At 39.4% G+C, this 14,355-nt stretch overlaps 1 protein-coding gene across 4 annotated transcripts in view; it reads left to right on the plus strand.

Annotated features, from left to right (window-relative positions):
• Nucleotides 1-14,355, plus strand: part of TAX1BP1 (Tax1 binding protein 1) — a 92,554-nt gene extending 78,199 nt beyond the window's left edge. For 2 of the 4 annotated variants that reach the window (XM_065583401.1, XM_065583403.1), the window contains 3 exons: nt 12,406-12,491; nt 13,107-13,203; nt 13,588-14,355. In XM_065583401.1, coding sequence (XP_065439473.1) covers nt 12,406-12,491; nt 13,107-13,203; nt 13,588-13,590 — 186 coding nt within the window. In that variant the 3' untranslated portion in view covers nt 13,591-14,355. Of the gene's footprint in view, nt 1-12,405; nt 12,492-13,106 lie in introns of all 4 variants that reach the window. The other 2 variants (XM_005296993.5, XM_005296994.5) reach the window with 1 other exon arrangement.

The raw sequence follows: 14,355 nt of genomic DNA on the forward strand, positions 1-14,355 counted from the left end.
CAAGGTTGACTTAGGGGCAAAGTTATTGTCTGAGTTGGAGACTGATAGAAGAAGTTGCATAGGCAGTCAAAGCAACTGACAATATCTTTTCCCCTCCTCCCTGAATTTCTGTATGATACTAGCCACTTAAACCAAACTTTACACAGGTGGTTACTAATTGTTTCTCATTTTCTGGGTATCCAGCTTGATACCATGGGATCTGATTTGCAGAACTGCTGAGTTCTCACAGCTGCAACTGAAGTCAATGGAGCTCTGCTTTGAATGTATTTATAAAATCCTATATAATGCTGAATTAGGATCTAATTTTTTCAGAGTATGTGTATCAAATTGGGCACCCAAAATTAGAGGAAACTTTTGACCCAAATCTCTCTGTTCCTCAGTTCCCCTCTGTAAAATGGAGATTACACCCTCTCACCTCAGAGGGGTGTTCTGAAGATAAATAAAATGTTTGTGAAGCACTTGAATGCTACAGTGAAGAGTGTCCTAGAAAGGCCCATGAGTGGCGTTTGAATAATATGCAGTAAAGTCAAGAGGCCACACACTGAACAATGAGGATAAAACAAAATATTTAATAGCTGCTAAGTGAACACCATCCATCCTGTCCACTGAATGAGGCAGGAGCCTTGTGGAAAAAATATGTGATCATGTAACTAAAGATTGTATCATAATGCATATGCACAAAGGGGTGAATTAAGATAGCACAGGGCACTTTTTCCTGACATTTCCTAACTCGTCTGATGTCAGCATTGTTTCATTTTCTGTTTCTTCTTGGTCAAGGTGGGGCAGTTTGAACTGGATATTGCATCCTCCAAGAGAGAGATGGAGACAAGAAAACAGACAGTGACACTAGTCTTAAAATGCATGTTAGGGAATGATCCTGCATTGGTATACATATGGACTAGATGTTCTAATAGGTCTTTTCCTTCCCTAATTTGTGGGAATCCTTGATAAAGAGACTAGTAAGCTCTCTAGTTCACTTTCTAGAAAATGGGTAAGCCTCTCCGATGGCGAATACTTTGAAATAAGAATGTCAGCAAAAGGACAAGTAAAACAATGGTTGCTTTGTTAGGAATAAAATCTAAAAATACTAATGAAGGAAGCCTATCAGCAAAATTTGGTATTTACAATGTCTTGCTTTGTTATGTGTAAAATACATAACCTCTGCACAAATAGATATTTCTGAAATATGGTAATTTAATAACCAATAGGATATGGTAATTCTTGGGTATAAAAATATATGACAGAAACATTATCTTGATTAGGTGGAGTAATAGTACTGCACAAAATATTCCAGAGACTCTCTCAGAAATAATATTTTTCTGGTAGAGAAGAACTTGAGGTAGAATCTGCATGTATATAAAGCCCATATCATAAGAATACAAATGCAATATTTTGGGTGCACTACTTGTCTCTAACTTTGCCATCTTCAAAATGCTGGAGAGATCAGAGAAGCAGTAATTCTTTTTGGGTAATTGTAATGGATAATTTCATCTTCTCATGCAGACGTCTGATTTAATCATATGTTTTAGAGCTCAGTTTACCAAGAGCTTTAAACTTTTATTTGATAAATATCTTATTGTGATGGAAAACATAAAATATTTGAGCTCTATTTGATTTTTTTTCATGGTGGTTTGATGAAAAATGAATTGATACAGAAAAAATAAGAGTTCAGAAATCAGCCCTTTAGAAATTTTTCTGTACTGGATTTTTTTTCTTTCTTTTTTTTGGGGGGGGGGGGGGGGACGACGACTTTTTGCAAGAACTCTAAAGCACTCTGGGACCCGTCATTTGTCCACATCATTGCTCCTCTTGTGCAGATTCCTAGAATATCAGGTATGCATGGGTAGTGTTTGGCTATAGGGCATTTTATAGTAGTTTAGCCATAATGGAGAATATTTGCACCAAGGCAAACCCTTTGAATTTGATGACAAATTCAGCAGGCGGTGCAAATACTGTCACTCATTTCCAGGGAGAGAAGGACAGAGAGACAACCTCCTTCTCAAATATCCCTCTAGCCTAGAGGAAATTCCCTGAGCAGGGAAGAGGAGACCAGGAGTTAAAATCTTACCTCTTCTAATTGTAGTTGAAATTCCCATATAATTCACTACTCTTAAGCTAGGCTAAGTCCATGAACCCCAATATAGAAGACTGTCAGGGAAGAGCTGTTAACACTTGCCCCCATTTCCATTTTCTAATAAGTTAGCAGAGAGTTTATGCAACATCGTTGCAGGCCTGTTACTCCAGTTTTATTCACAGCATCACACTGCCTTTCAGAGTCACTAAACAAGTTTGGGCTATCCTAGCTCTAACCATCATAAATCAAACTTCTCCCGCAGAGCTAGGGATCGAATTGAGGATTCCTTATTACCAATGTTCTAGTGTTAAGTAGTAAATAGTTGTAACTCACTAGGAGTGGGAAAATGTGTATGACAAGTTTTCCTCCAATGGCTGGTCTACAGAGCGACTAGCAGTTCCATCTGACTTTCTAACACAAAACTTAAGCAGTGACCTCTGCAATGTTACAATGGAATAACCTTTCAAATACATGGCATATGTGACAGTCAGATGTGCTGATCTGTTGGTATAATTGATATAAAAGCATATGAGGTTTTGCACTTAGAGTGCAAATTTAGCGAAGATGGGGTATACTTGGCTTTTTGGTATCTGCTGGAGATGGAAGGAGAGAGCTTTATGGAGTGTTGAAGTGTGTTATCAAAAGCATTGTAGGCAATATGGGAGTGAAAATAAATGCAGAGTGTTTCCCATTAATTTCTTCTTTCCATTCTTTTAAGGATTTGGGTGAATGGAACATGTCCTGCTTCAACCGTAACTCCCACAAAACATTGTTTTGTTTGTTAATTCATGTGTAGATTGGGTTGAACAGCACATCAGGACCAGTTTCAGAGAAACTGTTGCTTAATATCAAATGTTGTTGTCTTGGCACATCTTAGTCTGGCACATACAAGAGAGTCTGCTCTTGACATAGACCTTTATAACAAATTGTTCTAGGACCTACAGTAGGTGCTAAATTACTAAGTAACAGTGACAAGAATATAATTGTTAGACATTCTGAGAGAGGAAATCATTCCTAGAGGCATGAAGATATAAGAAGAGTGCAAGATACAAGAGGTTTTTATTAATGATGAAGTTGATTAGTTTTATTTAGGAAATGTAGAACTGATCCCAGCTTGCAGTATGGCCAGAGTAACTGCCTAAAGATTCTTAAAAAATATTAGTCACAGTAGGTATGTGGGTAGTGAGTTGAGAACTTGTGGCCACTGGAAATTGGGTCAGGCCTTTTTTCTGGAATGTGTCCAAAATGGCCTTTCCACCTCAACTAGTCAAAATACCCTCCTCTACCTGTGAATCGTCTCCTTGCTGCCACTTCCCATCTGCTTCCCCAGATCAGGAATCCGCAAGGAGCAGATCTGTTTAGCCGAGGATGAGGAAGAACTGCCTTGGAGCCCAGACTGGCTGATTGCAAAGATGCAGACTTTACTGCACAGAGGGAGGCAGGACATCTGCTGAGGGCGGAAGGGGCTGAGGGAAAACACACACATTTATTTCAGTCCTTTCGTGCAAAGCACAAATGACTAGTATAGTCACCAGTTCTAAGGGTGAATAGATGTGACCCCTCAGCAGTCAGCACAGGATCAGTATTGTTTAATTTACCGTCACAGGTTAATGATCTGTAAAGCTCTTCAGGGCAGGGACCACAAGGCCTTTATGAATGTATGCCCAGTACCAAACACAATGAGGTCCCAATCCTGTTTTGGACTATGGGAGTGACTCATACTTTTTTGACCTCTTGGATTTAGCTTTCTTCCTTCCTTCCCATTTACTCCGTAGCAGGTCATACCAAACCCACTCATTTACTTGTATCATCTTCCACAGGAATAATAAAAAAAAAGACAATGCACATAAAAGATAACATATAAAACAAATTACAGAAATAGTTTATGCACCGTGGAACTCGTGACAAGATACATGGGGGATAAATAGATCATTAAAATTAAAAAAAAAAAAAGTGGGTGGCATTTACATTCCAGTGACAGTGAGGGTATGTCCTCCAGTGATTACTGTCTGACACTTTCTATATTGTAAATTTAACTGTATTTCCACTCATTTGTGCTTACTCTCTGAATGCCTTAGGGCAAGAATTGTTTATCCATGGGACCATTTGTAAAGTGCTATGCATGCCTTATAACTCAATATAAATTATTATAATTTATATGGCTAAAGAGGTATCTTCAATTACATTGGCTGGGAGAAATTGGGAACTAAATTACTGTGAACTTTCCATTCCTATGTGTATTCCACAGTTCAGTCAGGTGCATTGTGGGCTTTTGGCCTACTCCTGAGTTACGCAATTGTTGGGATCGGGATATTAGATTAGATGGGGCACTGGATAATTTTTCCATGATTTCAAATTACTCTGAGGAAACAGATAACACTAGAGAACATGGTAATCCTCTTTTTAGTATGTCTTGAGTAGTAGTTGATTCTGTACAGGTCAACATTCAGGACAACTTGATTCTGTAGTAGTTTGAAATGAAAATGATTGTGGAAATGGCCTCAGAGCATGAGGCAAAATCCTCCAATACAGAACTTTCATTCTTCTTCAAGTTGTGTCCCTCTGGGTGTTCCGCTTCAGGTGCGCATGTGCCCCAGCGCCTTTAATTGGAAATTTGTTAGCAGTGATCATTCAGCCCATACGTGCACCCTACACATCCTCACGCCCCAAACTGAGGATATATAGGACTGTGTGGGTGAATCGCCCTCAGATCCTTCACAGTTGCCTTCAGCCTGAGACGGACTGTCAAGCATGCCAGCTTTTATTGGTGCCTTAATGGTGTTACATAGCATACGGTTGTAGATCATTCCTTTTGGGGTTCTTGTCTGTTCCCTTTTACTTGTGTTTTCCCATTTGTGGGGTCACTGGACTTTTATTTGTGGGGTATGTTGGGATCCCCAGACTGAAATAGTGTCTTTCCCACCAGAAAGCTATTCCGGTTAGTGACAGACACACTCAGTGTCTGAAGTATTTGGGAATACTCATAGTCCCTCAAAATGTAAGATCTACACTTCATTTAAAAGCAGATCTCAAAAGAACAGGGAGGTAAAGTTCAGGCTTCTCATAATGGAATGAGTTTTAAAACTGGCTTCAGACTAGAGATTTGAGAACCGTCTGTATGTAATGCCCCATCTACCTCATGGTCCCAGTCATTGAGAGCGTCATGGGGTAATGCTGCTGATACCAGACCACCTCTGGATTTAGGCCACTGAGAGCGTAAAGGGGTAAGACTTCTGATACCCCATCTACTTTAGGATCTCAGTCACTGAGAGCTGCTACCCGTCCATCTCAAGAACCCATTCACCAGAAGCCTCTAAGGCTGAGGCACCTATACCTGTGCTAGCAGTACTGAGAGGCTTTCACTCTGAGTCAGAGGTGGGCAAACTATGGCCCGTGGGCCACATCTGGCCCGAGTCCTGAGTTCCTGGCCGGGGAGGCTAGCCCCTGGCCCCTCCCCTGCTGTCCCACCTCCCCTGCATCCATGCCGCCACACGGGCAGCGGGGTTGCGCACTCCTGAAGGGCAGCATGTCATGCTCTGAGCGGCATGGTAAGGGGGCCGGGGGTTGGATAAGGGGTGGAGGTTCGGGGGGGGGGGTTTGGATAAGTGTGGGAGTCCAGGGGGGCCTATCAGGGGGCAGGGGTGTGGATAAGAGTCAGGGAACTGGGGGGGTTGGATAGGCGTGGGGGACCTGTCGGGGCGGGGGTGTGGATAGGGGTCAGGAGGGCAGTCAGGGGACTGGAAGCAGGGGGGCTGGATAGGGGGTAGAGTCCTGGGGGGCAATTAGGGGTGGGGGGTCCTGGGAGGGGGTGATTAGGGGACAAGGAGCAGGGGGGGGGCTGGATGGGTCGGGAGTTCTGAGGGGGGCAGTCAGGGGGGCGGGAAATAGGAGGGGGCGGGGGCCAGGCTGTTGGGGGAGGCACAGCCTTCCCTACCCGGCCCTCCATACAGTTTTGCAACCCCAATGTGGCCCTCAGGCCAAAAAGTTTGCCCACCCCTGCTCTTAAGTCGATGGGTAGTGACAAGAGGAGCAGGAGTGTTAGATCTCTTTCAAAGCTGCCCTGGTCTCTGGAGACCTCAGGCCACAGAGGAGTACTGTCAAGGCTCCAAGTGCTTCCGGTACCTTTTAAGACATCAAGGACTGCTTCTAACAGTCGTGCCTCTACCATGAAAGACCTGGTACTGGAAGACTTCCTCTGCTTCCCAGAATCAGGTCCATCCAAGCAGCAGATCAGCACCATCAGACTCTTTGGTACCCTTGATACCTACTTCAGTGCTCCAGACTGTTAACAAATGAGTCTGTGCCTGCTTACCTCTCCACACAGAAAAAAGCAACAGAGGGTCCTGTGGCACCTTTAAGACTAACAGAAGTATTGGGAGCATAAGCTTTCGTGGGTAAGAAGTATCCATTACTTCTTCAGATGCAAGTAATGGATAATGTACTCTCCACACAGAGTAACCAGTTACCTATCTCCATACCAATACTGACCTCAAATGACCTCTTTGTCTCCAGTGCTTACCTCTTAGTACCAATATCTTCTGGGACACGACTGCTTTGTTAAGATCCTCTACTTTTCTGACTTTATCAACTCATTAGACTATGTGGAAGAGGACTGTGATTTAGACTTAGAGCTCTCTGTCCAAGGGTTTCCTCTTTATTTGAGGAGACATTATTCTCTGCATGCAAAGAGAAGGGAGGATAGACGACCTCCATCTTTCAACAGCTGGGATGCCCAACAGTAGCTACCTTCTCCTGTGCCCTGTGGTCCTGCTCAGTGCTCTTATTGAAATCCGTGGTCCTTACACTGCCAACAATTTTTAAGGGCCACAAGTCCCTCTCATAGGGAGCATGGACAGTCTCATTCTCCTATTCCCTGACTTTCCCCTCACCAACCAGAACCGATAGAGGAGACCTTTGAAGAAGAGCAGGAGGCAAGGGCTGACAAGAAGGTAACACCTCACACCAATTTTCCTCAGCATTGCTGAATGAAGCTGTATTGCCTCAACCACTGTCCAGGATTGATGATTTTTGACAGTTCCAGGAACTGATGAGTCAATGGATTCGCTCCAAACTTCTCTTAAGGAAATCCAGGACTCCCATCATGAACTCCTGGACATTTTACATGCCTCAAATTTGAAACGTGGCACTTCCGATTAATGAAGCTCTTCTAGAGCCAGCCAAGACAATCTGGCAAATTCCTGCCACAGCATTACCTACATTCAAATGTGCTAACAAAAAATATCCCAGCCAAGGATTTGGAATTTTTATTCTCACATCTGACACTGAATTCCTTGGTTGTGGATGGAGTTAATGAACATAGGAAGCAGCACAATACCAATGCCAAGGGCTGGAATGCCTAAAGGGGACTGTGTTTGACTTCTTGTTAACAAGTGCAGAAGCTCTTTTGTTACTAGTTTGGTGAATCGAATTATATAATAAACCACCTGTTGTGGGGATTGTCTGCCCTATTTCTTGCAGTCTGCCCTGAGTGTGGCATTCTCAGTGTGGCACATCCCAGGCACCCAGTCACAGATTCTCCGGGGTAGCGGCTTCTTGTTCAGCAGAGGTACAACGGGTGTTGGAAACAATAAAAAGCCATTGATGAGAAGTATTTACCTTCAGAAACAGAAAATATCCTCTGGATAAATCTTTTACAAGGCTGATCCTCATTGTGTGTCTTAGAGAACCATCATATATTTCTGTACGGATAAGAGATATTTGAATAGCTGTAGCAATCTTTATACCTATCTGTCTAATTTAGGGTTTCCTGTAGCACAGTGTCCTCTCTACAGATAAGATTCCCTGCTCTCCCTCCTATGGATATTTTTGATATCGTACAGTTTTGAACCATTTCAAAGTTCTCTAAATAGACCAAATAATTAGGGTTCCTCTTATGTGAGAAGGAAAATCTTGTTTTTCTTAAACTATTGAGAATGTCCTAGCTCACCTGTCATGCCATGAGTGAATCTAGCTTCACTTTAAAAATGGATATTGGTAGCATGAGACCTTTCTAATAAGCAGCAGTGCAAGGATGATATGTGCCTATAAACTGACACACACTAAAATTTTTAGCTAAGGAAAGAGACTTTGTTATAAAAAGCCTAAAAGAGGGTATGTATCTGATAGGTATGATGTATAGGTGTATGTGCCTTATGGTACATGTACTTGTCAGGACGCCTGTTCTCACTTTCAGGTGACATTGTAAATAAGAAGCAGGCAGTATCTCCCATAAATGTAAACAAACTTGGCTGAACAAAAAGTAGGACTGAGGGGACTTGTAGGCTCTAAACTTTTACATTATTTTGTTTTTGAGTGCAGTTATGTAACAAAAAAAAAATCTACATTTGTAAGTTACACTTTCACGATAAAGTGATTACACTACAGTACTTGTATGAGGTTAGTTGAAAAATATAATTTTTTTATTTATCATTTTACTGTGCAAATATTTGTAATAAAAAATATAAAGTGAGCTCTGTACACTTTGTATTCTGTGTTGTAATAGAAATCAATATATTTGAAAACTTAGAAAAACATCCAAAATATTTAATACATTTCAGTTGGTATTCTATTTTTTAACATTGCGATTAATTTTTGAATTAACTGCGATTAATCGACAGCATAATTATTAATACAGACAGCAAAAATAAACAAAGCACAAGGAAATATAGAGAACTGTTAGCTTGAGTAATTAACAATGACCTATAAGATCGAGAACTCATGAGCAAAATTCATAATTACTAGATAGAGAAATGTAAAACAAATGCTGAAGCATCTTTCATGGCAAAATTTTATATACCGTGGAGAGTAAATGTTGATGTGTTTAAGGAATTCTTTAAACCTGGTGAACCCTCAATATAAAGATTATAATTTGTTAATTCTGATAAAATCTAGTTTTCTTCTGGATGTGTTAATGGGGCAGAAATGCACATGCAGTGAAGCTGAACTAAGGCACAATCCACTGTTTGCTGATCCAGCTTCCACAATTGAACAGGAGGCATTGACTAGCATTATGAGTAATTAATACATGGTGCAAAGCATACATATTCAGTATGCACCATTTTATACGTTTTAATGTTTGCTAGAAATATATTTCCAAGTATAATTGGTTTTTGTTTTGTGATCTAAAAAACCCTAGTAGAATTTATGATACACGAAGCTTTGTGTGTAATAATAAATCCTCTCAGTAATTATCTGATGTTTCTTTACAGACAGTTATGCTTTAATAGTAAGGCACATTAATGATTTCTTTCAGGACTATACAAGTGCTCTTTCTAAAGTAGATAGCATTAACTATAATTTGTGTAACTGGAATGATGAAGGTGGGGAGTCTCTTTGCTCATCCATAATTGTTAACATACAGCTGGTAGTCATTAACTCCTTCATCTTTAGTACTCTCTGCTAAGGACATTTTGAATTAATATTTATTAGTGGTAAATCCTGATTGCTGACCCTAAGAAGTTAAATAGATTAACAGTGTGATTATGATGCATAGCTTCTGAGCATGTTTTCTGGTTTGGCGCTCTGCACTAAACAAAGGATATATGTAAGCATGGAAGGGAGGGAGTATAGGAGCAGAACTGATCAGAAAACAGATTTTCTGTCCTGTGAAAAAATTCGAGATTTTAAAAACATTTAATGGCAAATCAGGATAAACAGCAAAAATTTTGTATTTTTCACAAAATTAAATTCTGAAAACAAATTGTTTTGTCACTTGAAACATTTTGTTTGCTTTCAGCCCTTTTATTTATTTATTTGTGTGTGTGTACGCACGTATGTAAAGTGAATTTGAAAATGAAGTAATTTTGAAACCAATAATCAAAGCCTTTAGTTCCAAAATGAGGCATTTTGACATTTTCAAAATGTTATTTTCTAACATATTAAAAAATACCAAAGTTTGTCAATGTATATATTTTGGCGAAAAACTGATGGAAAACTGTTGGTACAACATTTTTTTGACCAGCTCTATTGAAGAGCCCTATCTCTAGGGGGAAGTGCCATCTGCTTCACTATCTAGAATACTGTTAACAGACCCATTGAAATAATGCCAAGTGTCCAAGAAATGGCCTTCTAGCTATAAAAATGAAATGATTATAAAGGAAGTCAGTTTTAAGGGATTTAAATTAAACTAGGTATGTATTTGCATTATAAATATGCATGTTTAGATAAATTGTGTTTTTTATTTTCTCATGGTAAATATTTAAACAGTAATGTGAAATAGTTCTGATTTGCTCAGAACATGATTTCCCAACATTTGTGTGTGTGTGTGTGTGTGTGTGTTTTCAGCAATAACAACCTTTTACTATGTAATGTTGAAACATTTTAGATATTAACCAGTAGTTTTTCTCTATTAATAATTATACTCTCCTCATTGGTTACAAAAGGAACAAATAGTGCTTTTACAATCCATATGCCCCTTCTACTGCAGGTGCTTGGCAAGCATGTTAGATAGGAAAACATGTCTGTCTCTAGCATCTGCTGCAGTAAGCCCCACTAGCTGCTTAATGAAAATGTTAAATAGTTGAAATTAAGCAGCTGTTGTTCAGAGAGTGAGGAGGAGAAAACTATTGAAGGAATTTCTAAATCTGTCTAGTTTCCATTAACTTTTTTTGAGAACACTGCGTAATAATTAAAAAAATAAGAATAAAGAACCTAGTGCAATTTGAATGTAGATATGAGTTGTCTGTGCAAAGTAGACATGCAGTTGCATCTTTTGTACATGATTTTTTTGAAAATCAGGCTCCCAATGTTGTTATTCACACTTCATGCTTGTGTTGAGTACGAGGAGAAAAATGATCTAGATCAGTGTTTCCCAAACTTGGGACGCCGCTTGTGTAGGAAAAGTCCCTGGCGTCTGGGCCGGTTTGTTTACCCGCCGCGTCCGCAGGTCCAGCCGATCGCAGCTCTCACTGGCCGCGGTTCGCTGCTCCAGGCCAATGGGAGCTGCTGGAAGCGGCGGCCAGTACGTCCCTCGGCCCGCGCTGCTTCCAGAAGCTCCCATTGGCCTGGAGCAGCGAACCGCGGCCAGTGGGAGCTGCGATCGGCTGGACCTGCGGACGCGGCAGGTAAGCAACAGGCCCGGCCGCCAGGGGCTTTCCCTACACAAGCGGCGTCCCAAGTTTGGGAAACACTGATCTAGGAGATTGGATTCCAGAATGTTTTATAGGTTTTGCTGAAGGCTTTTATAAATAAGCAGAATTTACTTAGAAAAGCTTCTTGGTTTCTGTATCCATTTGCAGAATGGACCTGAGAGGATATGCAGAAGACAAGTTTATTAGTAGTAGGCTTGTACTTCATACAGTATCAAAAACATGCACAACTCTAATTTTTCTTTTCTTCTCTCTCAAGGTTTTTCTTTCTATCTTGTTTCCTTTACCTGTGTTATACAAGAGCAGTGGTGCAAGCAAATCCTAAATTTGTGACATCATTATGATTGATTAAAAAACAAAACACAGCACTGCCCTGGTTTCTTCAACTGTCAGAAAGAAACTGTCAGAACTAAATTGAAGTACCAGGATAGGGTATCCTGCAGCTTATTCAGTTTTAGAGTTTCACACCACAGACAGATTTTTTTGGGTGTATTCTCCAGTGGCAGCCTGACTGGGGCTAACTCTTAATAGAAGCTCTGAGGCAAACCTGGTTGTCTATCAGCATAGTGATCCTCATCAGTGCCTGCTGCAGCTGTTTATGTGCTGTTAGCGTTCATGAAATGAGGACACAACTGACAGAGCTGATGAGAGGAAGCAGCCAAACAGGGCAATTTAGCTGATGTGCCTGACTGCAGTGTGAAATGTGTGACATGCTTGGCTGGCGATAGCAGCATATACAGATCACTCAAAACTGACTGTTGGGAAGCAAGAATGTGAATCTAAATCAATGGATTTTTTTTTCCCCATTGAAATTCTAGATAATAGGATGTCAAGTTAGACTCTTAATCTGAATTTTATTTCTGAATTTTAGTTCTTCATAAAATGTTATTGTGCCTTGTAGTCTGGTGCCCTGCATTTGGTTTAACATTGGATTTTTGTTCTGATATGGCCCCAGGCATTTGCAGTCAGGTGACCAATGTATTTCCTTAATAAATGTATTGGTAGAAGTGTTCTAGTATCACTGGCACAGATTTATAGTGTAGGTGCTTGGTCAAAAGGCAGTTTGTTTAGCTTTTTATATTCATTAACAAGCTCCTTGTTTTTTGTATGTTCCAGTAAAAATAGTGTTTCAGAAGGTCCAAAGTAAAAAATGAAAATCTAGTCCCCAAGTTTTCTCTAAAGATGTATTTGAGAGAACATGTTTTCTCCTGGATATTCTTGATAACACTGCACTTTTTTTCATAGGATGATGATGAAACTGTACCTTCTGCTCCTGATCCTCCAAGTCTTCTCTTACATGAGCGTGGAACAGGTTTTTGTTTTGACTCCAGGTAAATTTGTCATATCTTTCAGCACTGTCACCAACTCAAAGAAAAAATGTTACTGTTCAGAACTTCCAAGTGGTGTTCATTATTACCAGGGAATTCACTCTTAGATGTGCAATTTGGAGGACTGTTGGCATTATGCCTCATTTCACAGAACATGACAATATTTTTGGCACATAAATGAAATTTTTTTTTGCCAACCTAATTGTGAGTCTTAGTTAAGAACTTTTATAAAGTGTTATGTTTGCTAAGAGCAGACTAAGCATTTATGAGAAGAGAGAATGGTTTCCTAAGAACCTGCTTGGTCATTAAGACATTCAGTAGAGTTTGCATTCAGTAGTAGCTGGAATTATGTCAAAATTATGTAACCTTTTTGACGCCATGTTATTTTGGAATTTCAATATAAAACTGTTTTAACTGTATTGAACATTTCAGTTAATGTCTGTTCTAATTAACTGTAAAACACTTACTTGGATACTTAGGGGGCTAAACCTGCTCCCATTTAAATCAGTGGCAAAACTCCCATTGACTTCAGTGGCAACAGGATCAGACCTTTATTTCTCATCTTTACTCAATGATACATTGTGTCAGTGTTTCATTTTCTTTTTTCTTTCTCCCAAGTTTTGATGTGCACAAGAAGTGTCCCCTTTGTGAAGTGATGTTTCCTCCTAACTATGACCAGAGCAAGTTTGAAGAACATGTCGAAAGTCACTGGAAGGTGTGCCCCATGTGCAGTGAGCAGTTCCCTCCTGACTATGATCAGCAAGGCTTTGAAAAGCATGTTCAGATGCACTTTGAGCAGAATGTTTTAAATTTTGACTAGATAAGTATAAGTAATTTTTGTTTGGGTTTTTTTTTTGGTAGTCAAGCTTAAAAAACATCTCCAACAGGCAGTCCACCTACAGAAAAGAAAATGCAGCTTTCATATAACTTAATGCAGATATCTAAATGCTACTTTCAGTATACAATACTCTACAGTGTAATTGGAGTTAAGGTAAATCTTTGGCCTATCAGCAATTGTCAGGTTAGCCTCTCAATCTAATATTCTAGAAGGAAAAAAATCCACCTTGTATATATGTGTCTCTGTTTATTCCCTGTTTAGTGAAACCTGTAAGGACACAGGGAGAACTTGGATGTAATTGGCCTCAGAAACAAAGTCTAATTTCTTGGTGCTGTTCAGTTATACAGAATGACCGGAGGTTTCTCTTGACCATGATAATTGGAGCATGATTAAATATTAAAATTTACAGTATGTAATAAAAGGATGTTTCTCATAGTAACCTTGTGATGTATTTCTTTGGATAACTGTTGATTCAGAACATTACAAAACTTATCCTATGAAAATATAGTTTTCTAATCTACTTCAGAAATGTAATGTAGTTGCATGTATTGAGAGACTACATGCTTGCAACAAAAAATAATTTATGGCAAATACTTTACTTTTACTTATGTTTGTCTTAGCGAATAACTTTAAATAAAGTACATTTAAAGAAGTATTTTTATGAATTGAAAGGAACTGTTATGCTTAGGATGACTAAAAAATAATTGTTTAAAAATCGCTACCATTCAGTTTCATTTGCATTTAGTAGTGTTTGGAGAAACTCATCGTATATGGTTTTCATACAGAATCAAATAGGTTTTTTTTTTTTTTGGACTAGGGTTTTTAAAATCTTTGACATCTTAATTTTGCACATTCTTTCCACTATGTAACCATCAGTATGTATATCTAAAAACATTTTATATTTGAAGAATTACTTTAAAATATGTACTAACTAAACCAAGAAAGTAATATGTTCCTTTGGATAAAATAATTTGCCTTTCACCTGTTGTACAGTAGTCTTGTTACATTAAAGACAAAATTGTTCATGGA

This window comes from Chrysemys picta, chromosome 2 (genome assembly GCF_011386835.1).
Source record: "Chrysemys picta bellii isolate R12L10 chromosome 2, ASM1138683v2, whole genome shotgun sequence".
Taxonomy (NCBI): domain Eukaryota; kingdom Metazoa; phylum Chordata; order Testudines; family Emydidae; genus Chrysemys; species Chrysemys picta.